We start from the raw sequence: 27,848 nt of genomic DNA, 5'->3' as shown, positions 1-27,848 counted from the left end.
ACCTTTGAGTAATTACAGTAATAGAGACCCTTAGCCCCCCTAGCTATGGGCAAGGCAGCCTCTCTTGCTTACACGTTAGCAAAACAACAGACCCACCCTGGGTCATACTGAGCACCTGTAAGTCAGTAAACCAAAGCTCAGGACCTTGGAATTAGCCATTGTTGTATGGATTGAATGTATTTACTTCTTCTGCATCACCTGTGTGAGCCTGATACAATGCCCTGAAAAACAAAGGACAGATGAACAAAACTCCAAATATAAGCAGGAGCTGATTTAAGAGGAGCTTGTAATTGAACCTGGAATCAATGAAGTGACACCCAAGCATGCCTCTGGCTGACAAGCCTTTTAACAGAGCATCCCATTAAATAAGTCATGCTTTCAGTTGGTCTCTTCTGCAAAATCCCCACTAACACTGAATACGGAAATAATATCGTTGATTATCTCTCACCAGTTTTCAGGATTTTTTTGGGGTGTGGTTTCAGCTGAACAGAGAAGTCTTTTATCAGATGGGTTATTTCTCTTCTGAGGAGTTTATTCATCCATTTCCTTTATGTGAAATCACTCAGATCCAGAAACCTGCCTTCAGCCAGTGGCTCTGCTTTGAGAGGGAGGTAAAACCCTAGAGATCTCCAGAGGCCATTTAGTTGGGCCCCTGGGAAGTGTATTCTATCCTTGAATGATTTTTTTCAATGGTGATTTTTGTCATACATTGGCCATTGTACTAAGAAATTGGGACCCTTTCCATTAACACTAATAGCAGCATTAACACAGCCAGCTGTCCTGCGTCCTCACTTGGAGCCGAGCTATATGCAGATTGCAAACCAGGGCTGTGGCTGGCGTGCCTGAACACACCAGAAAGTTGCTGTCATGGTTTCCAGTCCCTCTGCAGCCTGGGACTAATATGGGAGCAGCTGTGAAATACCGTCCCCGAAACAGCGAGGGCCTGAAGACGTCTAAGGGATCCTGTAGCCTGCATCTTACTGACATTTTCTGGGAGTAAAGGGATTTTGTGAAAATCTCTGAAAGAGGCATGCTTCCTCTTGTGCTGAAATAGGCTTCTAAAAATGCCTTTTTCTGCTGTGACAACAAAGGAAGCTTTGGTTAGCTAGCTCCTCTGTTTGATGTGTAAACCTCTGGGGCGAGTTGGGGTGTCCCATCACATGGTCCTGACCGTGGTGCACACACAAAGGGGCTCAGTGCACCCCTGAAGCCATACCTCTGCACGTGCTGTGTGTGGATATGTTTGCAGTGACGATTTGAGTAACAGGCACTGTCTCTTTTGCACGCAGCATCCATTCCGAGCCGAAGTTAAGATAGAGGCAGAAGGCCAGGAGCTTGTCTTGGAGTTAGAGAAAAATGGGTAAGTGTCCTCGAGTGTTGCATTCTGACCTGTGTGCTCACTAAAATAATGTATAAGGATTATGGTGAAGTCAACAGGAAAACCTCCACTGACTTAACAGGGTTTTGATAAAGACAGGATGAGGAAGTCCTTTTCGGGATTTCAAGGTTATTCCAGGTCTGAGACCCACTGACGTTAATCAGCCAGGCAGCCCTGACTGCAACAGAGCTTTGTCAGCAAAAAGCAGGTAGTGACCTGGCCTGCAGCCTGTAAAGCTGTTTTTGCATCATAATTCTTACTTTAACCAGAAAATGTTGCTGATGCAAAGCTCGCTATTTACCAAATGGCTCCCTGCTTTAGAGTCAGTGTGACGGTAATGAGGATTTCATTTGCTGTGATCAGAAGAGATGCTGCTCCCTGGTTCCTAGGAGAAATGATCTGACAGTTTCTATTCCATTAGTGACCTTCATGCTAAAATAGACTGAAAAAATGCTTTTGCATTAACTGAAATGCAGCCTCTTCTCAGGCATGATCCAGCAATGTCGTGTGATAGCATAGGGCATGATGTGTATTGAATTCAGCTGAAACTGCAGGAGACAAAGGGAGGTAGAAAGATTCTTGGCTTGAGGCTTGCTCCACAGGCTTTGCCCAGTGCGTGGATTAGCTTCCAGTGGTAAAAAAGCAGCTGGAAATCTAGCTGCAATAAGGTTCTTCTGCCAAGCAGTACACTTGCACTGTTGGTGTTTTATTTTTAAATTGGTCTGAAGATTTATCTATGGAAACACTACCAAATGGATGTCGGCTAGAACCAGTAGAGGGAATAATAGCCTTGGAATAGTAACTCTGGCAGTATTTCAAACGTAATGTATGGACATGCCAATCACAGAGCTCAGGGCTCAGCTTCTCCCCTGGAAGGGCGAAATGTCAGAAGATCTTACTAGTTCTGATGGCAGTGCATAAATCTAAATAATATTCGGGGTGACTTGGAGGAAAACCAGATTTTTTTTGGCAATGTATTCAGTAGAGACTGAAGCCTGATGGCTGATGAGAGGAGCGTACATCCTACGAGGTGCTTTCTGTAATAGACTACAGAAACTGCTGGGGGGTTCAGAGCAGCAAAACCTGGACGCATCTCCCAGTCAGTCGTGCACCTGTGTGGAGCTAAACAGAACCAGCCATAAATTCTGTGTTTTGGCAACTCTCAGCTGGGAAAATAGAGAAGGGATAGAAGAGACCAGGCAGCGTGAGCTCTGCCAACTTGGTCCTGTCTAACGCAGGAAAAATAGCTGGTGCTGATGGCAGTTTCATCAGGGGTGGTCTCTGAGCTGGACCTGGAGGTGACGTGCTGGAGCTGCTGGGGGTGGTCTTCCCAGGGAAAGGGCAGTCAGGTCTAAAATATTCAGCAATAACCATGCAGAAGCGAATTCACTCCTGGCAGAAGCAAGGAGCCTTGCGGAACCAGTCTGTGTGGAGTGTGGTGACCTAACTCCAGGTGCCTCGTGGGAGCGGAGCCGTGCTATTTCCAGCGCAGGCAAACACGTTACTGGTGTTGGTAAACACCATGATAATAATAGAGGGCTTCTATTGTGCTTATTTCCTGAAATGTATTTTCATTCATTGAGATGTATACACACAGGCTGGTGTGCACACACAGTTCCACTGCAGGGTAAATCCCCTTACAAGGACTGCTGAAACACGGCGAGTGGCTTGGAGTTTTTGGTTTTATTTATTTATTTTTTTTATTGTGGAAAATGCGAGTGATTTATTGATAACAGCACTTCACATGGGAGACTTGCCAGGCCTCAAGTCCTCATGCAGGAGAGGTGATGGCACCATCCCAAAGTGCAAGTCTGTGAATGTAATTAGGAGAGGCTCTGGAGAGCCACCGCTTCTCAGACTTGCAGAGGTGCAAAAGTAGTTTAGAGACTCTCAGACTGAGAGAGAAGTGATGAGGCAGCCAGAAGAGCATGAAGTGCATGGGAGCCCTGATAACAACAGCATCCACAGAACACTTGTACAAGAAGGGGAGGAAAACTGCTGCTCCTTGCTACAGCGCGCGGAGCCCAGCCTGGGGTAGCTCCCAGTGTCCAGCAGCTCAGCACAGCTGAGGCTTGGGGTGCTGAGTGGCGACAGATCGGGGCTTCTTCTCTGGGGGGTTTGTCAGGCACCCAGGCAATGTGAGAGAAGGTGGTGGTTCCCCATTTGGGAGTGTCCCTTTGGAGCCACCTGAAGGGCTAGCTGCTCTGCTTTGAGTTCCCTTGGCAGTGGGTGTAAAAACAGCAAGGAAGGTGCTTGGGGCTTTTTGGATTCAAATGAGCCCCAGAGGTCTGGGTCATTTCACTGATCCAGTATAGAGAAGCTCCGGGAATCTGGTGGGTTAGGCAACCTTGTTACATGTCCACCTGCTCACCAGCCCATAAAGAGAGATGAAGGTGATGAAGATATGGGCTTGCTTTGGAAAAGGGTAGGGGAAATACAATCATCTGTATGGGTTTGGTAGGGATAACCTAGCTTTGAATGAAACAAGCTGTTTTGAGTATATGGAAGAAATGTTCACATGAAGTCTGTAATTTCATATCCTATATGAAAAGGACATGGTGTTCATCCAGAGGTGAAACATTATTGTATATATTTCTTCAGAACTGTGCACAATTCTGTATTTTGAAAGACTCAGTGCACCATCTGAGTTTGGGCTTCATATATCTAATACAATTATTGCATTAGTTGTTAACATAATATTGCATTATTTCCTGTTCAGGCATTTAATACAAAGGCGGAACCACACCACGGTTCCAAGCAGAGTTCACAACACCATGTAACATTTCTGAGTAACGACAAAAGTATATCCCCCAAATGACTTAGGCTTGTTTTAAGTGACCCAAAACCATGTCGTGCAGCTGCAGGATTGGAAAGCTCAAAGCTGCACAAACAACAAATATATGGAGAGATGCCTATAAAACAGTTCTAAATTTGGCTGGGGCTTAGGAACGGAAGAATCTGAGTTGAAAATCTTGGATCAGAAGAGACTATTTTAAAGGCATTCACATTTTTTAATAAAAAGCAGCTTTGAGCCAAGCGTGGAGGGGATGCTGGGATGGTCTGAATATGTGGCAGAGCCGCCTGGTGTGAGCCCTTTCTTTCTAGCGAAGGGGGGAGTTGATATTTGCACAGCAGAAACCTGCGTGGAATTTTTCTCACCTGAATGCAGGAGAGATATCTACAAGACTTTCCTCCCTGTCCTCCTCCTCCTCTTCGTGTCTCCCGTGGGGAAGAGCAGACACGGGGACGGATGCCTTGCTATGAAGGGCAGTGGGTGCTCCCCCAGAAGTCACCTTCCCCAGGGGTGTCCCTGCCTGCGGTGGATCCCACGGGAGCTGTGGGACGTGGCTGTGTGTTTTGGCTGGGTACTTGAGTTGTGTTCTGCCTGCTGCCCTCCCACAGCACCTGCGATCGCAGGGGACGCTGGTGGCAGGGGTGAGGGCAGAGCCCATGCGGGGCTGGTGGAGACGTGCAGCAGTGGCCTGAGGACAGCACAAAAAGTCCAAAGCCCATCTGACCTGAGCTTGGGAGCCATCCAGATGGTTATTTTGGGTCAGCTGGATCTGATAAGGAGCAGTATCACATCCAAGCCCTTCTGGCCCCATCCAGGTAGCTGACAATCACTCCAGCCCTGTTTGATGCTCTCAGCAGTCCAATAACAGATCTGTATGTCACTTGTGTGTCACAGTTCCCTGCTTTTTCTCATTTCCAGTGCCTCTTCTCCCAGCTGAGTGAGGAAGAGGGGAGGTTGCTGCCCACCCCCAAGCAGGAAGGATATCTGAGATTATTCCACTGATGAGCTGCACACTATCAGTGTCTAATAGACTTCCTGCACGGGGGGTTAAGGGTTACATAAAGGAGGGAAATCGAGTTTATCCTGCTCTGCTGTCTCTCAGAGTCATCAGAAAAACAGGGGTGGGACCTAGAAAGCCATAACTGCTTTTCAGCCTCCTGGTTCCCCTGGGACATTCGGTGATTTCTGTGTGGGGCAGGGAGGAAGAGAGGAGGAAATGGAACCCTTTAAATCTTTTGCTCCCTGACTCATTATCAGCTAATTTCCCATTTATTTTATTTCCTTTTTCCTCTCAAGGCAAGTTTTATGGTTCCCATTGGTGAGCTGGAGGGTTATGTGACAAATTTTGCTTGGGTCCTGTAACGTGATTTACGTGGTGAGTGTCACAGATGTAGATCATAAGGGGATGGAGGGTACCTAGCCTGTGATGTTTTCCAAGACCTTGAGAAATAGGTAGTTTAGTTCCACCTCAAGAGCTGGGAAACTGTTTCTTTCTTTCCAACTGCTGCAGTTTGCACAACAAACTCAGATACATCAGCAAAGGCTCTTGAGGGAGGGAGCTTAAGAGCTCTAAGCTTTGTCTGGATGAGACTCATCGGCACCAAGAAAAAAAAAAAACTTTGGATTTCAGTGATTTAATGAAGTGCTGGGTTTTGGCCGGAGACTAGCAGAGAGGTGAAATCCCTGATTTCCCACTAGGGGTGGATACAGAGAGCAGGGCCGCCTGCTTGCATTGTCAGGGGTGCCATTTTAGTGGTGTCTGGGATGGGGTCACCTCAGGTTCTCATCATAAATTCTGACTTTGGGGAATGTTTAAGGGTCTGGGAAGTGAGGAGTCAAATTCCCCTTCTTACCCTACTTGGATCCTGCTGAAAGGCAGCGGAGTGGGACCACAAATCGTAGATGGAAATCTGATGTCAAAACTTTCTTGGGAGAACCAGTTCCCTCCACCCCCAGATGCTGGCAGCCAGGCCGGACAGATTTATTGTGATTTGAGGAAAGGGACAGGGAAAGAAATGTTAGAGACTGCAGGCTTCACTTTTCTTGGTCCCAAGACTTAAAAATGAGGAGTAGATGTTTCTCACAAGAGGCTTGTGGACTGTTTTTTTTTTTTTTGGGGTGGTGGTGGGGTGGGACAAAAAATATGTTTGTCTCCTAGATACGGGTATTTTAAAAATTGCAGCTGTCCATGCAGACCAGCCCCTCTGTAAAACAAACCCAAACAAAGTTGCAGGTGGGACTGAATGATTAAAAAAAACTCTTCTTGCTCCCATGGGTGAGCGCAGCAGCGTGCCGGTGGGGTGCTGCCAGTGCCTGTGGGTGATTTCTGGCTGGGGAAAACACACACCTCCCATGGCTCCCCCTGTGATGGGGAGGGCTCTGAGCTCCTCCGAGGCTTCTGCTAGCAAGTGATGTTTCACAGGCAGACACAACTGCTCCCCTTTGCCAGGAGAGCACGGGTGAGGCTCTCCAGAGCAGCTGGGCAACTCGCACTCCCTCACACAATCACGGCTGTGGGAGAACAGCCCCAGCTTTCCTCCTGCTGTTTTGGGGAGCCCTGCGGTGTCCCCCCATGGGGACAGCTGCCTGCTGAGAAACCTGGGTTCACACCCATGCCCTCTGCCACTGAATGCCCTCGACTGGCGTGCGAAGAGCGTGACCACGTCGATGTGGCAAGGCGGAGAGGCGCTGCCCCGGCCTGCCAGCTCCGTGCGGCAGCGTGGAGAGCAGGGCTTTGTTTCCAACAATGATATCATTGACAGCCTGTAGCAGGGCCAAGGCTGCTCCACGCCGGTCATCGGCAGAAACAGGCTCGAGCCATCTGTACGTTATGGCACTGAGCCACTTGTGCTTCATTTGGCTTCCTTGCTCGCATTGAAGCCGGGTCCCGAGGCTTTCTGCGGAGCAGGGCCTGCCAAGGGCCGGCTCTTCCACCCAGCGGGTGCAGCCTGAGCTGGATCTGGGGGTGCGACTGATCTTGCCGAAAGCTGGTTGCTGTTGGGAAGGCGTGCGGGCTCCTTGAGGACACCCCGAGTGCTCAAACAGCCCCACACGGCTGCAGCTGTGATCAGGGCTTAGCAAAGGAGAGCCCTCCCATCCAAAAACCATTTTTACTCTGACTTCATTCTTTCTGCTGATAACCCCTCTAATGACCAGCCCCGTGCTGCCTTTTATGAAGATGCTGTGCCAGCAGTCTGTCAGCTGTGTGGCTCTCTGAAGCCTTTACATGATGTTATTTTCACATCCAAACCTTACAAGCATTTGCACCTTCGTCTAAAGCTGTTGCAGAGATGGCCATGGGGCTATATAATGTAACAGGAAAGAAAGGATCAAATCATGCTGTATTTTTCTGTGCTCTCCTCCTCCATCAAGGACATAAGCATTGTGCTACTATGGAAGCAGTGAGTCGGGTCCCACAGCGTTTGCAGGGCCGAGCTCCCTGGGAGCCTGGCAGTGGCACTGTCCTGAAATGATGGCAGACAAAGGCCACTACTAAGGCTTTGGGGTACTGGTGTCTCGCTGGTCTCTCCTGTTTATCCAACAACACGTGGAGAAGAAGAACTGATGGGCTGATGACTGGTGCACTTGGAGCTGTGAAGAAAGTTTCTCTTCTATTTGTTTACACTTTGGTGGTAAACTTGATGCTAGCTGAGGAAGTGAGCTGAGCTGGGAATGAACTTTCACAGGCTGTGAAGTGCGGTAGCCCCTTGAGAGTATTGCAAGATGTCCTGTTGTTTTTCCTCTTTCCTCACTGCCCTCCCTACCGCACACCGTGCAATGCTCTGCGATAGCTCTGCTCAGCAGTGCTGCAATATCCCCACGGCTCCCCTGTGCTACAGCGGGGGAAGACCTTCAAAACAAGGCTGTTTCAGCTCAGAATAAGAAGCTGGGTCTTGCGTGGGAAACCTATGATGTAGCACAGGAGTCTGCTGGTGGAAAGGGAATTGAAAGTCATCAGATGGCACTGCTCAGCAGCTGCACAAATATCTAACCATGCAGGCAGACCGCTCAGCATCATCATCCCCCTCCCCGACCTCTCTGTCTGCTGGTAGGAAGAGAAGTGCGCACAGTGCGTGCATTGTGCCATCATCCTGTGCCCAAAAAACCTGGTGTGCTGGGCTCAGCCGTGGGGCTGGGTGGGAGCTGGAGGGGCAGATCCCAGTCGTGGGCACCAAGAGTCAAAGTGCTGGGCAGTTTTATGGTGCTGAAGGAGAGAAAAAACTAGCTATTCATAGTGCATGCTTTCCAAGAATAAGGGAGCAGGAGGAAAACACAGGCGTGCTTGTTTGAGAATGAAAAAGTAGGCTGTGCAAGCCTCAGCTACTGGAAATCTATGGGCTGGTGTCTAATTCTAGCTGCAGTAGCACCAGGCAGATTCACATCAGTTTCATGTCTCCTCTCGAGATGACAGTCTCTTACAGAGACCAGATACCTGCCAGAGCACATTGCTCAAGGCAATTTCCTGCCAGTTAATGCAATCTGTTGATTAAACATTTGTTTCTTGCAGCCTCATGCTGAGCAAGCTACTGCAGTCATGGAGCTGAAGGGAGTTTTTTTTTTTTTTTTTTTTTTTTTTTTGTGGGATGGCGCTTCTGGGCTTATCTTCGGCTTGCAGATCGGAGATAGCTGGAAAACAGCAATTGAGCCTTCTGGATGGCTGACAAGATCTAGTGATGGGAATTAGCACATCAGAAGGAAACAAAATGAGCTTTTCTAGGCTACAGTGAACTCTGAAAGTGGAGATAAAAGCTGTTGTATTCCTGACATCAAATGCTATCAAGTAAAGCAGTGGCACAGGGGTTTGGTTGACGCTAAGGCATCGTTACTTGTCTGGGTGTCCTGCCCTTTGGATGCGGGATGGGGAAGCACTTTCATACTTTCATACACTCTGATAAGAGGTGGCGCTTCTTTCTGGAGGCTCAGGACTAATTTAATCAGCTGATATCACAAACACAGAGTCCGTTATTGAAACAGAGGCTTTGAAGGCACATTAGACCCGATTGCCATGTGTATAAAAAAAAAAAAGAGGGGAAAAAATCTTCAATTTTGTTTCTCGTACAGACTGATCTGTCGGGTTGTGTTTATCCAGCCTGAAGAAACCATACAAAAAAAGAAAACCTTTTTCTCCTTTCCTTCATGTGGTGCCTGAAGCAGCGATGCAGAGGGGCCGAGCTGCAGCTGGGTGCTGCAGGTGTCGCGCTGCCCGGGGCACGCAGCATCCTCGTGCTGCAGCACGGGTGGTGCCTCCTGGGGGGACAGCAGCACGAGGCTGCTGTGCGAGTGTGCTGGATTGACCGGGCACGTTCTAGTATCCAATTTTTTGGAAATGAGACCATTGTTTAAAAAAAAAAAGTTTTAAAGCTGTGTTATACTGTGGCTGAGATGGACACAGGATGTGACCTTCTTGGTTTGGCCCAGATTTTGACTTACTGTACTTTTTTACATCACTGTTTAGTAAATGCAGATGTTTAAAAAAAGGGGAAAGCTGTTTCCTCTGGAACCAAGTCAAAACACTTACTATTCAGTGCACAGGAGCGCCTTTTATAGACTTTTGGCCTGATCCTGGGTTAAAGACAGGGAGAATATTGTCTATATGAGGATGGCACGATCAAATTCAAATTGGGGAATCAGCAGTTTTCTAGAACAAAGATGTGAATCGACTGCTGGTCAGAGGTTGAAATGCAGACGCAGATTGGTTTATAATTGTGCTCAGATCTGAGCACTGGAGAGTCTGGATTTGAGCTATGAACTCGCACCCATGCTCCAGTGCCAAGACGTGTCCTGAGCTGGCCTTCAGTGTGCTCAGTCTCCTTCCAGTATATCTGGGGCAGAACTTTGCAGCGGAAAGGAGATTCTGCACAGAGACTTTTACCCATTAAGGGAGGATGGTGATATTTTATTTTATTCATTTTTTTAAGTCTTCACATAAAAGCTTGCTCACTTGAGGCTATTAGAAATGCATTTCAGCACCTGATTGAACTGAGGGACAGCCTCTCCTTTATTGTTTTAATTTAATTTAATAAATGGCTTGCAAGAGCACTTAGGAAGATGGCTTGCCACATCCCTTCGGAAGTGGGTGTGCTCCACATGAGAAGTGCAGAGCTCCTGGGAGGGCTGCATGTGGCTGGATGTGGTGAGGTCAGGCAAATGTTCTGGCACAAGTAGGAAAATAAATCCAGGTCTAAAGAAATCTCTTACTGTCTTCCTCCCCTACCCTTTTTTTCCCCCCAATATCTGCAGAAACCTCTTTGCACCAGGCTACACCGAGACTCATTACAACCAGACGGGACAAGCTCAGACCGTGCCCCTGAGCCACACGGTGAGTGCAGACTCCAGTGTGCAGGGAGCAGCAGGGGAGCATCATCCTCCAGAGCTTTTCTTCCAGGCCAGGCTCCCCACAGCTGGAAGCTGAAGGGGAGGGCAGTCTGGCTTTCTGGCCTGGGGTTTTCCAGCGAGAAAGCATCTCCGTCACCGAATAATGGTAAAAGCACCTTCCTGTTTTTGCCTGAGCTCTGTTATCTGCCGAGGTCAGCCAGCAGCATTGCTCCCTAATCTCTGAGTGCTGGAGAATCGTCCATTCCTCCCACTGCTCACTCTTGCTTTTAATTCTGCCACCCTGTGCTGGGGACGTTCGCAGCCTTTGGGAAAACCAGCCTAAGTGAGCTGGCTGCTCTTCAGCTAAGCCCCCCATGAATTACTGCTCTCACACTGCCCTTGGCTGGCTGACCGCCGCAGAGACACAAAGATGCACATTGGTCGCAATGTAAAAAATAGGAGATAAAATCCCCATGAGATCATCTTTATTGGTGCTGCCCCAGGGTGAGGGGGAGGGCCGGGATGGGTATGTTGGCTTTTCTACCCCAAAGCCTCCTTGTCCCTGCCAGAGGCTGCCTTTGTCTCGTCCGGAGCCCCCAGGCGGGGACTTCCCCGCTGCCCATGGCGTCACCCTCCCAGGCACGTCCTCCAGGGCCTGACCCGGGGCCAGCTGCCATCGACAGGCAGCTCCCTTACAGTCAGCTCCACGTCTGCTTCATGCTGAGGCCATCCGAGTTGCATCCTTGGGGATGTAATGGAGACAGGCACCACATGCAGCGGAAACAGAGCATTTAGTGGAGTATTGGGACTCAAACGGGACTCAGCGATGCCTAAACACAGCGCGTGTCCATCCCCGAAGCGGTTTGCCAACCCTGCTGCCCTCTGCCTTGCAGGAGCACTGCTTTTACCACGGGACAGTGCGGGGCAGAGAGCACTCCAGCGTGGCGCTCAGCGCGTGCAGGGGCCTGCGGTAAGTGCCAGGGCTCGGCGCCACACGGCGCGCCTCAGGGTCTGTCCGGGCCGGCGGGCCTGTTCTCATACGCCACCCAGCAACGAGTTCTGGGCATTAAAGGGAGCATGTCAGGGGAAATGTCTTCAGCTCGGGCATCCTCTGGAGAAAGAGGCCTCTCCCAGAAGTGACCCAGGGCTGTGTCCCTCACAGAGACAGGGAGAGGACTCGCCCCGTCCCAGCCCAATGCTCTTGTGCTAATACCAAATCCAGCCCCTTCTCCCAGTCTCTCCCAACCGGCCAGTTTTTGTGTTTTGGGGCAGCCTTCAGGTCCAAACTTCCCCCAGTGTTGTCAGCTCTGCTTCCTCGCCTCGCTCCCTGCTTTCTCCCTGGGTGGTGCAGGGGTTGCGTGTTCCGCCTTTAATACCTTGGCTTTGGTAGTAATGGAGTCTCTGGCAGAAAAAGACGGTCTGTATGTGTTCATTTACACCAGCTCCGAGTTTGTTTCCAAAATACCATGTGCGCTTTATTGATATTAGCGGTCATCTGCTCTCAAGAAGTAATTGGGAGCTGGGCTGATGGGACCTGGCCCAGCCAGGAAGCAGCCCTTGCCAAAGCAAACCCCAGAAATCTTAAGTGGATGTACAGCAGGCCAAAGAGCCCAGGGAAATAAACAGGGCGGTGCGGCCACCTGCGGTTTGCAGTAAGCCATCCAAAAGTAGTCACAGGTGTGCTCTGCTTCTGCCAGCCTGCCTCGTCCCCTTCTAGCTGGAGGAGACAGATGTCTGGGGGCGCACGTAACAGCTCCTGCACCCCTCAGTCCATCTTCTGAGGGTGTTTGATGCCCTGAGTGTTTCATACCAGAAAGCTAACTGGGCCGTTGCAGGGCTTTTTGCGTATGCACATGGAGCCTCTGCTTGGGGGCTGCCCTGTGGAGAGGAGAGAAGGAAGGATAAGGCCCTGAACCTGAAGGCAGCTGTAACCAGAGGCTCTGGAGGAGAAGGTGACCATCCCAGCTTAAGACACTGCTGGGCTCTACGAGTATTATTGGGAACTCGGGGAAGCTCTGAGCTGATTCATGGCTTAGGCTTTTTGGGAAGAACTGGAGGAAAAGTGGGACAAAGCATAACAACAGCTCCCTGCTCTCCTTAAAGCTGTGTGGCTGTGCTTGCTCCCATAAGTAGCCGTGGGATGGAAAAAAAAGGCTTATAAGATGTGCCTCTGGGAAAGTGCTTTGAATATGATCCTGGTTCATAACGAAAGCACTTTGCAGTCACATGTATTATTTATTGCCCCTTTTATGACCCCTTTTGTCAGGCGCTTGCTCTCTTCAGTGTGACGCAGGTTTTCTTTTCAAAGGGATGCTGCACAGGGTGGGACGGGCAGCTGGAGAGAGCGGCCCGAGGAGGTGGGGCGTGGGGCTTTTAGGGGACAGACCCTGGTTGTGGCCAAAATGGCACTTGATGTGAGAGGACAAAAAAAAAAAAAGAAGAAAAAAAGTAAAAAACAAATTCTTAATTAGAAATTGTTATAGGTCTTCTCAGAAGATGGAACAAAATGGGAAAATATCTGGGTTATGGTGGCACCCATTACTTGTCCACATTGGTGTTTGTTTTTTTCTTTTTCTTCCCTACAATGAGACCGTGAGACAGGGAAATGAAAGGAGACAAAATCTGCAAAAAAAAGGATGCAAAAATGAACTGTTTTTTTCCCATTGACAAAAAACAAAACAAAACCTTCACATCTTTTTTAGGCCAGTTCTGTTGCAGACAAATTTCTCTGATCAGCTGAAAAACTTCCACTGCCACTAAAGGAAAAGCTGTACTTTAAATAAATAAATAAAATCAGTCCTTGTTGCAGCAGCACATGCTCCTATAGCCCCTCATCTGATTGTCAGAGCCCATTTTAACAGCTTTTAATATATGCAAGCTCAGGAATTCCCCTTTCTGAACTCAAAATATTCCCATCCTTCTTTTGAATGAGCTGCCCAGCCTGGTAAGGATAAATGCCTCCCCAAGGCAGCTGGGAGTGCAGCAGCAGAGGAAGGATTTGGCTCAGTTTCCTGCAGTAGTAACTAGTTTTCTGTCTCTCTGCTTCCTGCTCCAACAGAGGACTCATCGTGTTGAGCAGCAACTCCAGCTACATCGTGGAGCCTGTCCCTGGCAGCCCAGACCAGCACTTTATCTACAGGTCGGGTGACCTGAGGCTGCAGAGAGGAGCCTGCGGCCACCAGGACGGCGTGGTCACAGCTGAAGGCTGGCTCAGGGACTTCACAGCCGGGGTGGAAACACCCCACCTCAGGGTGAGGAGGGCTCTGACCGGGTCCCTGTGTGATGCTCCAGATTTCCCCCTGGCTCCCAGCCTGCGGAGCCTGCTGCTCTGCAGGAGCACAGTTTGGAAAGGGAAATGGGAGAGAATATCTGAACTTTGTAGCAAGCTGGTTGCCAAATAGTGGTTCCGGCAGGGAACTCAGTGAGTGCTGGGAGCACGGTGACAAATCCAGGCTGTTGCTGTTCCTGCGTGGATTTGTGCAGGCAGTATGAACAAACTGGGATGGGCTGAGAACACACACATCAACGTGTGCTATAACTGACCTGTGATGTTGGTTGCTCTAAATCAATCACATCTCGAGGTCCCTGATGGGGTGGGGTGAATGGCCAGTGAAAAACTAACAGTGAAAAATAGCCCATATGTATGTTTTGCAAAGGTTCTCCTGGGGGATATTGGGGAAATAACCTTTGTTGCCACTGCTGTAGGTGAGGCGGGAGACTCTGCAGACTATGAAGTACGTGGAGCTGCTGCTTGTGGCTGATTACGCGGAGGTGAGAAAAGGGATGGGTTTTACACCAGCTGAGCACTGGGCATGGGGCGAGCATCCCGCCTGCAGCATCGTTGCGGACGGGTTCCACAGCTGGAGCAGAGAGGCTTCACTTTGCCATCCCAAATATCCTGCAGCCTGCAGCTGGGGAGAACTGAGTCTCTGTCACTGCTGTCCCCTCTGCTGCCACCATCAGCCACTGTTGCCCAGCAGGTTATGACTGGCACAAGGGTTGGGGGTCAGTTTTTGCCTCCCGAGGTACCAGTGATCCAGAGCTGAATGCTCCCATATCTTCATGGGCATTTGGGAGCCCCTTTGCTGCCCCTGGTTAAGGATGGGAGAGACTGCCTTCAGCCTTGGGTCACCTGGGGGTGTCTAGCAATGATGTGCGTCTGTATTTCATCTCTAGAGAAGATAACTAAGATTACCCTCTGCTTTGAGCTCTTGGCAGAGATAGAAATAGGTGTTTCAAAGGCTCCAGGTGATAGAATAGGGCTGGAAGAGACCCACTGAAGCCAGCAATCCCTCCCCTGTGCCCAGCCTGGACTGCATGCCAGATGTACTTACTGACAGTGCAAACTGTGCAGTGTTTCGTTGATCATTTAATCTCCAGCACAGACAGGAGTCGGGCTGATCCTATTCATAATTTACAACATGAAACTCCAGTAGTGAAAGCCACGTACTGCTCTGGGCTATAATTTATTCTGAACAAAACCAGAGATGCAGAAGCCATTTCAGTCTCCTCTATAAGGCAGCAGGATGCCAGGGAAAGTATGAGAAAACACGTTATACCCAGGAACTGCCATATGCTGTTGACCATTTCATTAGACAAGCTGGGGTAGGCACCCTCGCAGTGTAGCTGTGAACTGCCCTTACTTTATTGCTTCCCTTGATAGGAGAAAAGTCCCAGCTTTTGCAGTCTGCTTAATAAAAATCTAAATATTTTGCAACATTAATTCCTTGAATCAAACACTGTTTGCTAAAATTAAATCATTAATTACCGTGTGGCAAATTTGTTCTTCCTGGATGTTACCATACATTCTACCTAAAAAATGTTAATTATTTTTGATGACTTTGGGTTACTCCACTCAGTTCCTGCCACCACTAGAAAAACATCCCTGCAGTGGGATGCCAGGGATGAATTCTGAATTTGCATGTACAGGTGGGTTTACAGGGAGATGTACAGTGAAGGAAGGATTTGGGCATCATCTGGTAGTTACCTTCCAATTCTCAAAATAATGCGACATGTTTTAACACGTTTCATCTCTTTCTAGTTCTCTTCATGCTGCCTGACATGTTCATTTTATTCAGTTTCAGAAGCATCACTTCAACATCGAAGCAACAAGGCTTAAACTAGTGGAGGCAGCTAATTACGTCGATAAGGTGAGATCAGGTGTGCATGAACTGAGGAAGACAAAGCTCAGATTGCCAATTATGAGAATTGATTGTGGCAGAGGAAGGCTATCTTGGGAGAGAGAGAGTAATGGTTTGCTAGTTCTCCCCAGTGACTTGGAGAGTGGAGACTGTTTTCCACGTGGTTCTGTTTTTGGACACTGGGGATGTGGTGGGGGAGTCTCCTTTCCTTAACATGGAGCCAGCAGAAGCATCTCTTTATTTTAATACATCTCTGTATTAACACCTAAATACTGCTTTTTGACAAGGGACTAAGGTATTCACTTCAAATTGTAGAAATCTTGGCAAAAATCTTGGCCTTCAGAGGTCATCTTTGCAGTGGTACGCAGTGCTGTTGAAGTTAACATCACAGCTTTTTAGATCTCCTCCCTTCGTACTCCCCTTCTCTCCTTAAACTCCTTCCACTGCTCCCCGCCCACCCCTGCCCAGGAAGACTTGTCCTGTTTGTGCTTGACGTGGGCAGCAGATTATTTCCTTCCTTTTTGAGGAATTTTGACATATCTAAAGATGAACATGATGTCAGTCTTCAGTCTTTGTTTCTTTTTTTTTTTTTTCCTAGATGATATCTCTGTCATTCATTAAGAAAATGAATGTTTAGTATCTCTAGTCCAACCCAGTTTAGCCTTGCGGGTGGCACACACTTCATTTTGCAGAGACATGGTGCTAAGTTACAGTGCATTTCCAGAGAGAGCATCATCTCTGATCATGTGTTTCTGTAGTACCATTGATCAGTGTTTATACACAAGGTTTAAAAGGAAATAAAATAAATTAGTGGTGCTCATTTTATCCTCTCTTTTCCCTCCTGTATCTGTCAGTTTTACAGGTCCCTGAATATCCGTATTGCCTTGGTGGGGCTGGAGATCTGGACTCATGGGAACAAATGCGATGTAACTGAGAATCCCTACTCCACCCTGAAGTCCTTTCTGGCCTGGAGCAGCAAGGAGCGGGTGTACAGAAAATACGATAATGCCCAACTAATCACGTAGGTTTATTTCTTCTGAAATAACCCGTTTCAGAAAGTGGGTTGCGTGGGTGGGAAATCAATACCTAAGATTATATTATTCTAAGATTCAGCGAGGCAGGTTTATATAGTGGCTGCTCCGCCAGCATTAAGCTATGGCACCCAGAGCACTGAATTTAGGAAAGGTGCAGATCTCCGGCTACGCAGCAATCTCAATGCATATGCATCAAAGCGTGCATCAGCTTTTTTATGTGCATATCACAAGCAGCTGCACGTGATCTGTCACAGCGACACGTGCCGTTTCAAGAAAATCTGAGCCATAAGCGAGACCTGTGAAAGGGAGCTAAGCCCTTTGGAGAAGGCATTCGTTCCTAGCTCACCCTGCTGAGACACAGCAGCCATGGTGCTGGGAGTTGATGATCTGTGACTCATCCTGCTGATCTCATTAGGGCTAGTAACTATGGCCAGCAATGCAGAAGTCATTAGAAGAAAAATCTGCAGGAAGTCTTAGACCTTCTTGCCTCTCCCATGGTAATTCATTGACCAGCAAATTCAAAGAAGGGTGCTGTGATGCAGAGCAAAATGCAGAGATACCATACCTCTCCTCCTTTTTTTTTTCTTCCTTTAACATTTCTGTATTTCTTCTTGATGCGGTGATGTCCTGCACGGTAATAACAGGGCTCCTGCGTCAGACACTGGCAGGGCCTGTGCAGACTTCCAGCTTGCCAGGCAGGAGCCTAACGGGGCTGCACCACAGGGGTGTCACTGAGCTCTCTGTCATGTCCCTGAATCCCAAACTAGCAAACAGTAGTCTTAGGGTAAATAAAGTATTCACAATCAGTACCCAATTAAGGATCCAGAAACAGTCTTTTCTGTACTTGCTGCAAAGCTCAGCAGAGGACACTTTTTGGCACTAGACCATTATGAAAAATAAGATTGGCTGGTTGGTCCATAAGATAAAGGAACAGTCCAAGAAATTTAGGTCCTAAGGCTTTGTACCTCTGGTCTAATGTTTTGTACCTGAAGATATTACTAAATAAAATGTATTCAGACACAGTACATGTACAAATCTTGGGACTGCAGGATGCCTCAGTGCCATTTCATGCTCTTTCTGGGTTGATTTTAGGGGTGTGCCCTTCCAAGGTACCACAGTAGGCTTGGCTCCCGTGATGTCCATGTGCTCTGATTTCCAGTCAGGAGGAGTAAACATGGTAAGTCGTTCCTAATGCCTAACATGATGTTTCTTGCCAGCAGTGAATACATGCAACAGGTGCCTCCTGAAGCCCAGGAATAAAATATTTCCTCTGAAGGCCTCTAGCTCACCTGCTCACAGGCAGGAATACCTTCAGCAGATGTTTTCTACAAGTAACATTGAGAAATGACCCCGAGGTGCATGGGGCAGGCACAGGTGAAATGCTGACTTGCCTCTTTGACCTTGCACAGGACCACTCTGATAATGCCATCGGTGTTGCTGCTACCATTGCCCATGAGATGGGACACAACTTTGGCATGAATCACGATTCAGCTGGCTGCTGTACTGCCCGTGCGGAGGATGGAGGCTGCATCATGGCTTCTGCAACTGGGTGAGTCTGGCTTACAGGGTGTCACTTGTAAATGCAGGGGTCTGGGGGGAGGAAGAGCTAGAAATGCAGAATGAAGGTGGGTCTGTTGCTTGATGTTCTTCACTGTTATAAAGTCAAGTTTTCCTATCTTTTGTCCTGAGAGACTGTCTCAGGCCTTCATCTCTGAGTTTGTGCTTCCCCCTGTGTCCTACCAAGAGATCCATCACTCCAAAGCAAGTTCAGTGCACACACATGCATCCTTCTCCAAAATCTGAACTGTCTGGCTATTGACAGCAAGCTCAAAGAAATGAGGGGTGACCAGAACATGTCATGGTGTGTCACCTTGGCACGTAGACTTTTATGGTGGTTTCATTGCTGTGTTGCACATGAAATGCATAAATAGTTGACAGGGTTTCTAAAGCATCTCCCAGAAAAGATAACGTGTTATAATGTGGTGAAGAGAGGAAAAAGGGTTACTTCAGGAAAGAACTGATAACTGATTTTATTAAAAGGCACGGTGATTGGATTATGTTTCCAACTAAGGAGATATGAAAACAGATCTGTTGCTTGCTGTCTCCAGAATATGGCTTGGGTTCGGTGAGCCACTGAAAACCAGTGTTTGAAAGGGAAAGAATAACTGGCTTCTAGAGAAAAAGGAAGTGAGAATGACTCTGGAAACCACCAGGATTCTAAAGCTCATTTTAGATGAGGAACGACAATAGCTTTCATATTTCAGTCACGTAAAAACGACAGCGGAACGCATTCACCTAAAGCCACATTCCCTGTTTCCTCAAGCACTTCCCCTTTGGGGTTCAGCAGTTTTTAACAAAATTGTCTCCACTGAATACATTCTTTTATGTGAAATATTTCCTCCAAATATGGAAAATGTTCAGATGAGCAGTGAACACATGCAGGTAGACATTGGCATGTGCTCGTTTTTGGTGCTGTGAACACTTGCCTTGATCTGTCATGATGTTTTTCTGCATTCAGGCACCCATTCCCCAGGGTATTCAACCAGTGCAACAGGAAAGAGCTGGAGAAGTATCTGCAGTCTGGTGGAGGGATGTGCCTCTCCAACATGCCAGACACCAAAAATATGTATGGAGGGAAGAAATGTGGAAACGGCTACTTGGAAGAGGGGGAGGAGTGTGACTGTGGAGAGGTGGAGGTAACAGTTGTTCAGATCCAACCATTTGGGGCTTAGCTGGGACACAATGATTTTATTACATGCTTGGTAAATACAGTTACATGATATGTTAGCAGCTTTTCTTTGTGCAGGAGATATGCATACCTGTCCTATATGTAAATGTGTATGCAATGTTATCAAGGTTGAAAAGTATCATATCATATAGATATCAAAGTATCTAACTAAATTTACAGCGCGCAGTACGATGCATCCCAGAACTCGGGGATGGTGCAATCCATGATAAAACAGAGCCGATGAAAGCTTCATTAAAAAAAAAAAAAAATCTTCCTACACATCACATTTTAATGCATTTTTAAGTGCACTTTAACTACAGCTCCATTTTTGATAAGGATGAGGCTTCTCTTAGAATTGCATCTTGCTTCTTCAAACCCAGACTTTGACTAGTAAGCCAAAAGGGAGCTGAAGTTAGCAGCCCAGACTCACCAGAGGTAATAAGCATAGCCTATCATACCCAGTCCGTCCAACAGAGGATATAATTATGCAGTAGTGTAAACCAGCAAATGCTGGGTTTCACGAGTGTGTTGTGGAAGAAAGGCTGACACTGAATACAATTCATCTTCTCACCCTTGCACTTCAATGCTCTGACACCATTCTTGTCTTGAACATCTGCCTTGTAAACTGTGCTGCATCTTGCTGTCTTCCAGGAATGTGATAACCCCTGCTGCAATGCCAACAACTGCTCCCTGAAGCTGGGTGCCGAATGTGCCCATGGCAGCTGCTGTCATCAGTGCAAGGTGAGCTTTCTGGGTTTTTCTAAAAGAGGAGAGGGAATAACAGTGGAATTATAGTACATAACAGTACATGAAGGTGAAACAGAGGGGAAATGGGAGCAAACACAGCCAAATATAGAGTCCATCTCCAAATCCTCTCCAAAATGAACACAGGCAAACATTTCTCTTCGGCTCATTTTTATGCTTGGATGTGAACTCCATGCTTGTAGTGACCTATCCTGAACATGGGAAAAATAATTTTCCAGGAATCCGTCTGGACTCTCACTCCCTTCAAAAGAAACTTAAATAAACCTCCTAGATGTAATTGTATATGTCCTTCCTCTGCATCCATGGTAAACTCAGAGCAAGGGAGATGTAAGTTACACATTAGGAAAATGTCACCAGCAGAAATGACAAGCAAATACTGAAAGAGACTTCCCAAACGGGGGGGTTGGAGAACAGATTACACAAGCATCTGTCAGAAATCATTTAGGTGTATCAGATCCCACCCTTGGGTACAGAGAGATGGAGCAGCATTCCCTTGAGATCTGGCAGCCTTATTTTCTGTGCGTGATCTCATCCTCGCGGAGGGAAGAGATCCAGTCACCAATTTGATTCCACACAGCTAATGAAGTTACAGAGTCATTTGGATCACTGCTGACCTCAGAAAACCTAGCACAAGGTGGATGAAAGGATGAAGGTTTTTTCTTTTCTTACCTACATTAGAGACATTGTGCAAACACAAAACCAGCAAGGAGCCAAACCATAATTCCATTTTTTCCCTTTGTACCTCTTTAGCTGATGTCTCCGGGAACTCTCTGCAGGGAACGGTCAGGACTGTGTGACCTCCCAGAATACTGCACTGGCCAGTCACCATTTTGTCCCCCCAACTCTTACCAAATTGATGGGGCTTCTTGCGAAGGTGGAAGGGCGTATTGCTACAGTGGCATGTGCCTCACGTATGAAGACCAGTGCTTGCAGCTGTGGGGGCCTGGTAAGGACACTACTTGCAGTGAAACATGTTTTCCTTTGAGCTGGCAATATTATGTAGTATCCTGCTGTTATTCACCCTGTGTAAGGCAGTAGTACCTTGTGTATATGTTATCAGTGACAAAGCCTGAGGAACCTTCTCTCCTGCCTTGCTTGCTTGGAGGAGGCGGCAAAAATTTCCCATGCTCAAACCATGACAGGAAAAGGACAACTGGGTGGTTGGCATAGGGTGAGGTGGGCTGCCAGGCTCCACAGAGACCAGCCACATGAGTTTCTCCCATGCAGGAGCAAGGCCAGCACCAGATGCTTGTTTTGAGAACGTTAATGCCGCTGGAGACGTCTACGGGAACTGTGGGAAGGACATCTACGGCAACTACAGGAAGTGCGAGAGAAGGTACAGAACAGTTGCTGGCTGGAGATCTTTTCATATATTACAAAATTATGGGCCAGTAGACTAAACTGAGCCATGCTTTGGTTTCAGTCCCTCTCACACCCCTGGGAAACCGGTTGCTTCCTGGTAGGACTTAGAGTCCTTATGACTGAAGCATTAAGTTCACCATTTTCCCTGTCTTTTGCATTTAAAACATCCAGTTGGTATTTTTTCAAAGCACAGGAACAGGGGATTTTCAATCCTGTAAGCTGAAATGTAGTTTTCTAACGTACTACCGAGACAAAATCTTCTCAGTTTTCTCTGTGATTTTTTCTGAGGCTGGCCTACCATGGGGACAGTGAAGTGATACTATCAGTACCCGTCAAACACTGGTGCTTGCTCTTTTGTCATTGAGCCATTTCTCAACACTGCTGCTTGAACTTATGCATAGAGCTGAAGCCTGCAAAACATTCAAAAAGCCAGAAATAATCATTTAGCCTTTCCTTTGAAATCAGAGATGCTAAATGTGGGAAGATCCAGTGCCAGAGCTATGCTTCCAAACCCCTGCAGTCCAATGCCGTGGCCATAGACACAACCATCTCCCTGCAGAGGATGCAGGTGAAGTGCCGAGGGACCTACGTGTACAGATCTGAGAATGAAGACAAGGAGATGCTGGACCCTGGCTTGGTGTTGACAGGAACAAAATGTGGGAGCCATCATGTAGGTACAGTCCTGCCTGTAATGGTGTGGGGAGGTTCAAGGCTTTGTGGTTTTAAGGCATTCATTTCTGATGTCTAAAGTCTTTTTAGGGGATTATTATGTTTGTTAGAAATTAATTTCTTAGATGTTTCTGAGCAGTGGAAGAAGGCACACCAAAGGCCATACCTTAAGTCTTTGCCAGGTGAAGACTGGGCCAATGCAAAATTTGGGGGTTACTAATTTGCTGAGGTGAGACACCCGAGAGCTCCTCCACAGAGTTGCCACATGGATATGGCCAACATATCTACTTCTGAGCTCCCACTCCTCTCTCCGATGTGTGCTAGCTGGGATTTAGGACAGTGATGAAATGTTTGCTTGGGAAAGCTAACTTCATGGCCTGTTGTTCTGCCTGTGGTATTATTTGTGTCCCAGGGTGTCTGGGAGCCTGCAAATCACAAACGAACATGAGGCAGTCATATGGTATGCAACCAGAAGGGCTTGCATTGAACTTTTGGGATTCTTTCTCTGCAGGTTTGCTTTGAGGGGCGCTGCCAGAACACATCCACCATCTTTGAGTCTGAAAGCTGTAGCAAGAAGTGCCACGGCAATGGAGTAGGTGTCTTCCTTTTTGTCTCCGTTTCAGGCTGAAGCAGGATGGGCTGCCGCTCATCTGTGCATGGTTGTTTGGCTCAGTTCTGATACCACACTTAGGTTCGCTCTGGACTTCTGCTTCCTAATTATTAGTTTGCACCTTCATGCCATGTTTGATGTACTTTCTGCTCTAATCGTCTGGGCCCAGTTTAGGCTGAATCCAAAAAGATCAGGCTTACTAAGGGAAAAAGTAAAAACTCATGTTTAGAACAGTTTATCCAAAGCTCTGCTCTGCTGTTCCCCCAGAGGATGGAAAGAAAAGGGTGGTGGGAATATTTTAGAGCTTTTGATAATGTTTCTAGCAGAAAACATTTAACATCAGCGTCTCTCCATCCCCATGGTCTAGTTAGGCAATGAAGAGGAGCAGTAAATACTGCGGTGTGCAGCAGTGTGTGCCTTTGGGCAGCTTGGGAGGCCCCAGGATGTGCCCAACAGAAAACAGGATCCATCCCACTCTTTCATTCTCAGTCTGCTCCCTCTCATATGGCCCTTAAGGTTACAGGGAGCAAATGGCAGCTGTTCCACAGAATGAAATTAAACACCGCACTGAGTCTCTGAGTCTTCCCTCCCCAGGTCTGCAACAACAACAAGAACTGCCACTGCAACCCGGGATGGGCTCCCCCATTTTGCAACAAGCAGGGGAGGGGAGGAAGCATGGACAGTGGCCCCCCCATGCCAGAAGGTGAGTGGGACCAACTCACTGTGATGGCACTTCAGAAAGCCTTGGGTTAAATTAGGAGCAGAGGATTTCCCATTTAACAAACTGTATTTTCTTGCTCCCAGGCTCTTCAGCAGCAGTGATAACTCTGGTGATCCTGGCTCCTATTCTCTTTCTCATCGGAATCATGCTTTTGTTGTATTATTTGAAATGCTGGAATAAATTTGTCATCTGTTCTCTAAAGAAGGCCCCGCAGTTCAGGTAAATGATCAGTGCTGTAGTGCTGTGCCTTGTCTGCTTCCATCCACTCCCTTTCAGTGTCAGCACAGAAAAGAAATTGCAGTGGTTGCGAGGAGTATAACTGTATCGATTTGTTGGTATAGTCAGTATTTGCTTCTCATTCTTCGACTGGTTAAATTATAACAAAATACATCAAAGAAAAAGGAGAAAAATCCAGGAAATAACTCTTATTCTTTTCTTTCTCTGACTGTCAGCGACACCTCTGGAAATGGCCATGCGAACCCTGCCTTCAAGCTGAAAACCCCTCAGACGCAGAGAAAGGTAGAGGCAATGTCACCTTCCACTTCCCAGGGGATATGTAGCTGCCCTACAAAGCGGGATTTGGTTCCCTTTCATACTGTAGTTAAGGGGTGGATTTTTCAAAGGATGAGGAAAATAGATGTGTCTCATGGCTGAAAGTCAGTGGGAGCTGAGCATAGCATCTACTTCCAGCTGTTTCTTACAAGGACAGAGAAGGGACCTGGCCAGGCCTGTGGCCGCTTGTCTGTCCTGATGGATTCTCTCCTGTCACATCCCCCCTTTCAAAACTGCAGCAATCGCAAACCTGGATTGATTTCCAAAAGCTATTTACAGTGCTAATGCCCGAGATAGTCTGTTCTCTCATTTCCTGTTTCTGCCTCACAATATCCCAAATTGTCCTAATCTATCTAATCAACACCTACTAGACACATATAACACCCAGGTGTTGCAGCTGATATTTCCTGCTATGTGACTGAAAGACCTCAAGTAGATCCTCAAAAGAATAGCAGAGAGTAAAGAGGTCATTTGAGGTGGACATACCTAACTCCTGGGATTTGTGGGTCTTCTGCACAGGTGATTGATTTCCCTGAAATCCCATCAAAACCTCCTCCCCAGCCACCTCCCTGCCTCCAAATAAACATGCAGCAGCCATCTGCCTTCTCCAACGGCTACAACCACAGCATGGGGAAACCTGCCGGGGTTGCACAGCCAACACCAGCAAAGGACGTCGCCCGGCGGACACCCCCGAGCAGGCCAGCACCTCCTGCCCCCAAGCCACCTGGCTCTCAGGTACGAGGTCATGCTGCCATCCTGCAGATGTGGTTGGATGGGGAGGTTTGTTCCGAGTAAAGCCCCTTTAACCCTGATGTTGTGGGTGGGACACAGTAATCAGGGGTCCTTCTTGCTTTGTTGTGTAGCTGACCACGACTGTGCTGGCTGTTAGCACAGACAATTACTAGTTCAGGTCCCCAGATACCTCTGACCTGGAGCTGAAGTCAGGTAGCCTGGATCACAAGGTGGTATTTCCTTTACCAAAGTCATCTAAACATTTTTTAATCTGCAGATCAAATGCATATTTGGAGCCTTGGGCAGTTGGAAGATGTTTCTGTGACTTAAGTTACCATAAACTCTGGCTTTTAAAGTGTTTACAATTCTTTGAAAGCCCTTTTGTCAGTATCAGCATTGTGAAACATTTTTTGTTTCACAAAGAATACATGGAGCAAATTAATTTTTATTCCGATGAGGAACAAAAATGGGACCATTAGTATGTTGCATAGGAAATGTAAGACTTAACCCAGACTGACCCTGTCTTATGGGAGCATCCTAACCACAAGGTTACTTTGAGGGTTATAAGGCTATGGGGTACTTATTTAATTCTCTTGCTGGTGGTTGTGTTCTAAGCTTAATAAAGATCCCACATTCTTGTGAAAAAATTGCAAATCACTCAGACTGACTTAAACCCATTTTACCAAAATATTCCCCAACTAGCTTTATTTCGTTAGGCCCAGAAGAGAAAGAAAGGCCTCAGCTGCAGGGGAAAGCAGGAGGCTGGCTCAGGCAGTCTCTCCAAAGGATATAGAGGAAAACAAAACCAAAATATATTACTGAATGGGATTTGTTTCTAGCTCCATTGTTCCTATGAACAGCCGGCACTTCGGCAGGAAAGAAAACTAAAACAAAAGCAGGAAGCTGACTCTAATCAATAAGGAATAGGTATCCTTCCCAGCTGCTTGTTGACAAGTTCCCCACAGCCTCCATTGTGTTCCCTCTCCAACGCATCCAGTTTCTTTATATGTCAGACCTACTAGACAGGACATTTGTCCTAGGATTTCCAAAAGCAACCTTGCCATTTCTGGGTTGGAGAAGAGCCACAAGATCTAGAAGATAGAGAGGAAGTCATCAATTTCACTGTTTGCTAGTGTCAGTGTCCTTCCTAGACATTTAAAGCATCTGCCAGATTTGCTTACTTGCTGTCCCAGTAAGAGCTCTTTGGACCCAGCTCTTGGTGGTGTTTAGCCTGCTTTGTCCCTCTTGCAGTCACAGGGCAAGGTTCTTGGAGAGCAGTTAATCCCCAGACATCAGCTGATACAGGCACCAAGCATTGCATTTATACATAGTCTAAGGAGATTGCAGGGTTTTTGGGTGCCCTCCAAGTTGTGAACGCAGCTGTGTTTATTAAATCAACACCTGTAAGCCAGTGACTTAGCACAGAAACTAAGCAACAACAGTCAGTTAGCTCTCGTGTGGGTAACTTCTCCCCAGGGGCATGCTTTAAAATGCTGAAATTCATTAGACAAATGGAAAATATAATGCTCCGAGTATCCTATTAGGGACAGCTGTGTGCACAAACAAAATAATAACTGAATGTAGGAGGTCTGCGAGTGTGTTTGTGTATGGGCAAGCATACGTACGCAGGGTTTACAGTCATTGTATGGCCATGCCCGTACATCCTATGTGAGGTTCACTATCATGTAGTGAATGTATGTATGTGAAACTCACTTCCAACTTCAGATGCATCAATAATGTGTCTAATTTAAAGGCTCTAGAATATAGTTTTCCCAATTGCTTGGAAAATTCAAGGCTCAAAACTTTTGGATCCCTCAGTAGCTGTAACATAATGTGCTTTCAGCCCACAGCTTCATTTAAGAGGCAGAGCAAGGCAACCCTGTCATCCTGTTTGGTTGTGCTTGGTTAGAAGCCAGCTGCCCGGCAGCCTAAGGCCATCTGGTCTTCACTGAAACTTGATAGTTGAAAAGCTACAGATTGGAAACCACTAATCCCCTGCACAAATATTATAAGCAATAGTAGCAGCCCCTGCACACCCTCCCTGTGTCGGAGAGGGAGAGGTCTTTGCACGCCAGGAGGTAGTCGTGGTTTTGCCATCAGTCCTTTGTCTCAGGCAGGGATGCTGCGGGCTGAGGTGCGGTGGGGCCTCCTGCCAGGTCTATAAGGTTTCTCCTGCTTTGCATCACGCAGCCATTAGATTGTACTATCACTGTGCTAACTCCAAAGCAGAGACCTCAAGCTGGACAGCTGCACATCCAGTCTGCTGTCTCTGACTTCTCAAAAATTAAAAACCCAAGAGGTCCGAAGGACCTGTGGCCATGCTCAGAAGCTCAGGCCCCGTGAAGTGAACACAAGCATTCTTTCTGCTTTCAGGTTGGGTATCTCTCCAGGCTGACAACTCAAAACTCTTTCTTTCTTGTGTAGGACGTTTCTAGGCCGCAGCCACCCCAAAGAGCTCTGCCAGCCAACCCAGTCCCGAACAGAACCAGAGCAAGGCCTGGGGACGGCCCTGCCCTCCCGCTGCCTCCTGCCCGCCCCAGGACCCCGGGACAGCTGCAGCCTGCGGGGCAGGTGGGCACTGAGCGTGGCGACAAGGCCACGGCCCCTCACTGACAGGACGCGGTCTGACTGTTGGGGGAGTAACACCGCTCTCGTGCTGTAAAACACCTCTGTGCACAGCCCCAGTGGATGGTGGTGGAAAGGCTGTTGGGTCGCTTGGCTTTGTTGCAGGGGCCTCTGTTTTCGCCTAGTACTTATGAAGCGTTTATTGTGTCAAACAATATGCCTGATCCTAAATCCTGCAGCAAAACTGACTGATCCTAAAAGGGATCAGGTTGCAAGAACTGCTCGGTGCAGGCAGTATAAGCAGCCATGCCACGTTCTGGAACAACTGATTCGGTTCTCCACATCCCTGGGCACTTCCTCAGATAAAGTTTTCATGTGAGCAGGGCTGAGCACTGTGGGAGTCAAGGTGTGTGATGCAAAATGGTTAGTGAAGAGCAGCAACACAGGAAGGTCCAGACAAGGCTTGAGGACCCATCTAAGGG

At 47.6% G+C, this 27,848-nt stretch overlaps 1 protein-coding gene across 1 annotated transcript in view; it reads left to right on the top strand.

Moving 5' to 3' along the window:
• Window positions 1-27,848, top strand: part of ADAM19 (ADAM metallopeptidase domain 19) — a 33,984-nt gene that overhangs the window by 3,230 nt on the left and 2,906 nt on the right. The window contains exons 3-22 of the mRNA XM_083799024.1: window positions 1,290-1,360; window positions 10,413-10,491; window positions 11,381-11,457; window positions 13,546-13,738; window positions 14,193-14,258; window positions 15,566-15,637; window positions 16,483-16,649; window positions 17,755-17,839; window positions 18,072-18,211; window positions 19,181-19,358; window positions 20,042-20,131; window positions 20,906-21,101; window positions 21,383-21,491; window positions 21,983-22,187; window positions 22,698-22,778; window positions 23,391-23,499; window positions 23,601-23,736; window positions 23,970-24,036; window positions 24,589-24,804; window positions 27,226-27,372. Of these exons, the coding sequence (XP_083655150.1) occupies window positions 1,290-1,360; window positions 10,413-10,491; window positions 11,381-11,457; window positions 13,546-13,738; window positions 14,193-14,258; window positions 15,566-15,637; window positions 16,483-16,649; window positions 17,755-17,839; window positions 18,072-18,211; window positions 19,181-19,358; window positions 20,042-20,131; window positions 20,906-21,101; window positions 21,383-21,491; window positions 21,983-22,187; window positions 22,698-22,778; window positions 23,391-23,499; window positions 23,601-23,736; window positions 23,970-24,036; window positions 24,589-24,804; window positions 27,226-27,372 (2,484 nt within the window). The remainder of the gene's footprint in view (window positions 1-1,289; window positions 1,361-10,412; window positions 10,492-11,380; window positions 11,458-13,545; window positions 13,739-14,192; window positions 14,259-15,565; window positions 15,638-16,482; window positions 16,650-17,754; window positions 17,840-18,071; window positions 18,212-19,180; window positions 19,359-20,041; window positions 20,132-20,905; window positions 21,102-21,382; window positions 21,492-21,982; window positions 22,188-22,697; window positions 22,779-23,390; window positions 23,500-23,600; window positions 23,737-23,969; window positions 24,037-24,588; window positions 24,805-27,225; window positions 27,373-27,848) is intronic.

The sequence above is a fragment of the Anser anser genome (assembly GCF_964211835.1).
Source record: "Anser anser genome assembly, chromosome: 14".
Classification (NCBI taxonomy): domain Eukaryota; kingdom Metazoa; phylum Chordata; class Aves; order Anseriformes; family Anatidae; genus Anser; species Anser anser.
The sequence above is the reverse complement of the archived record's forward strand: the minus strand, read 5'-3'. Positions and strand labels throughout refer to the sequence as shown.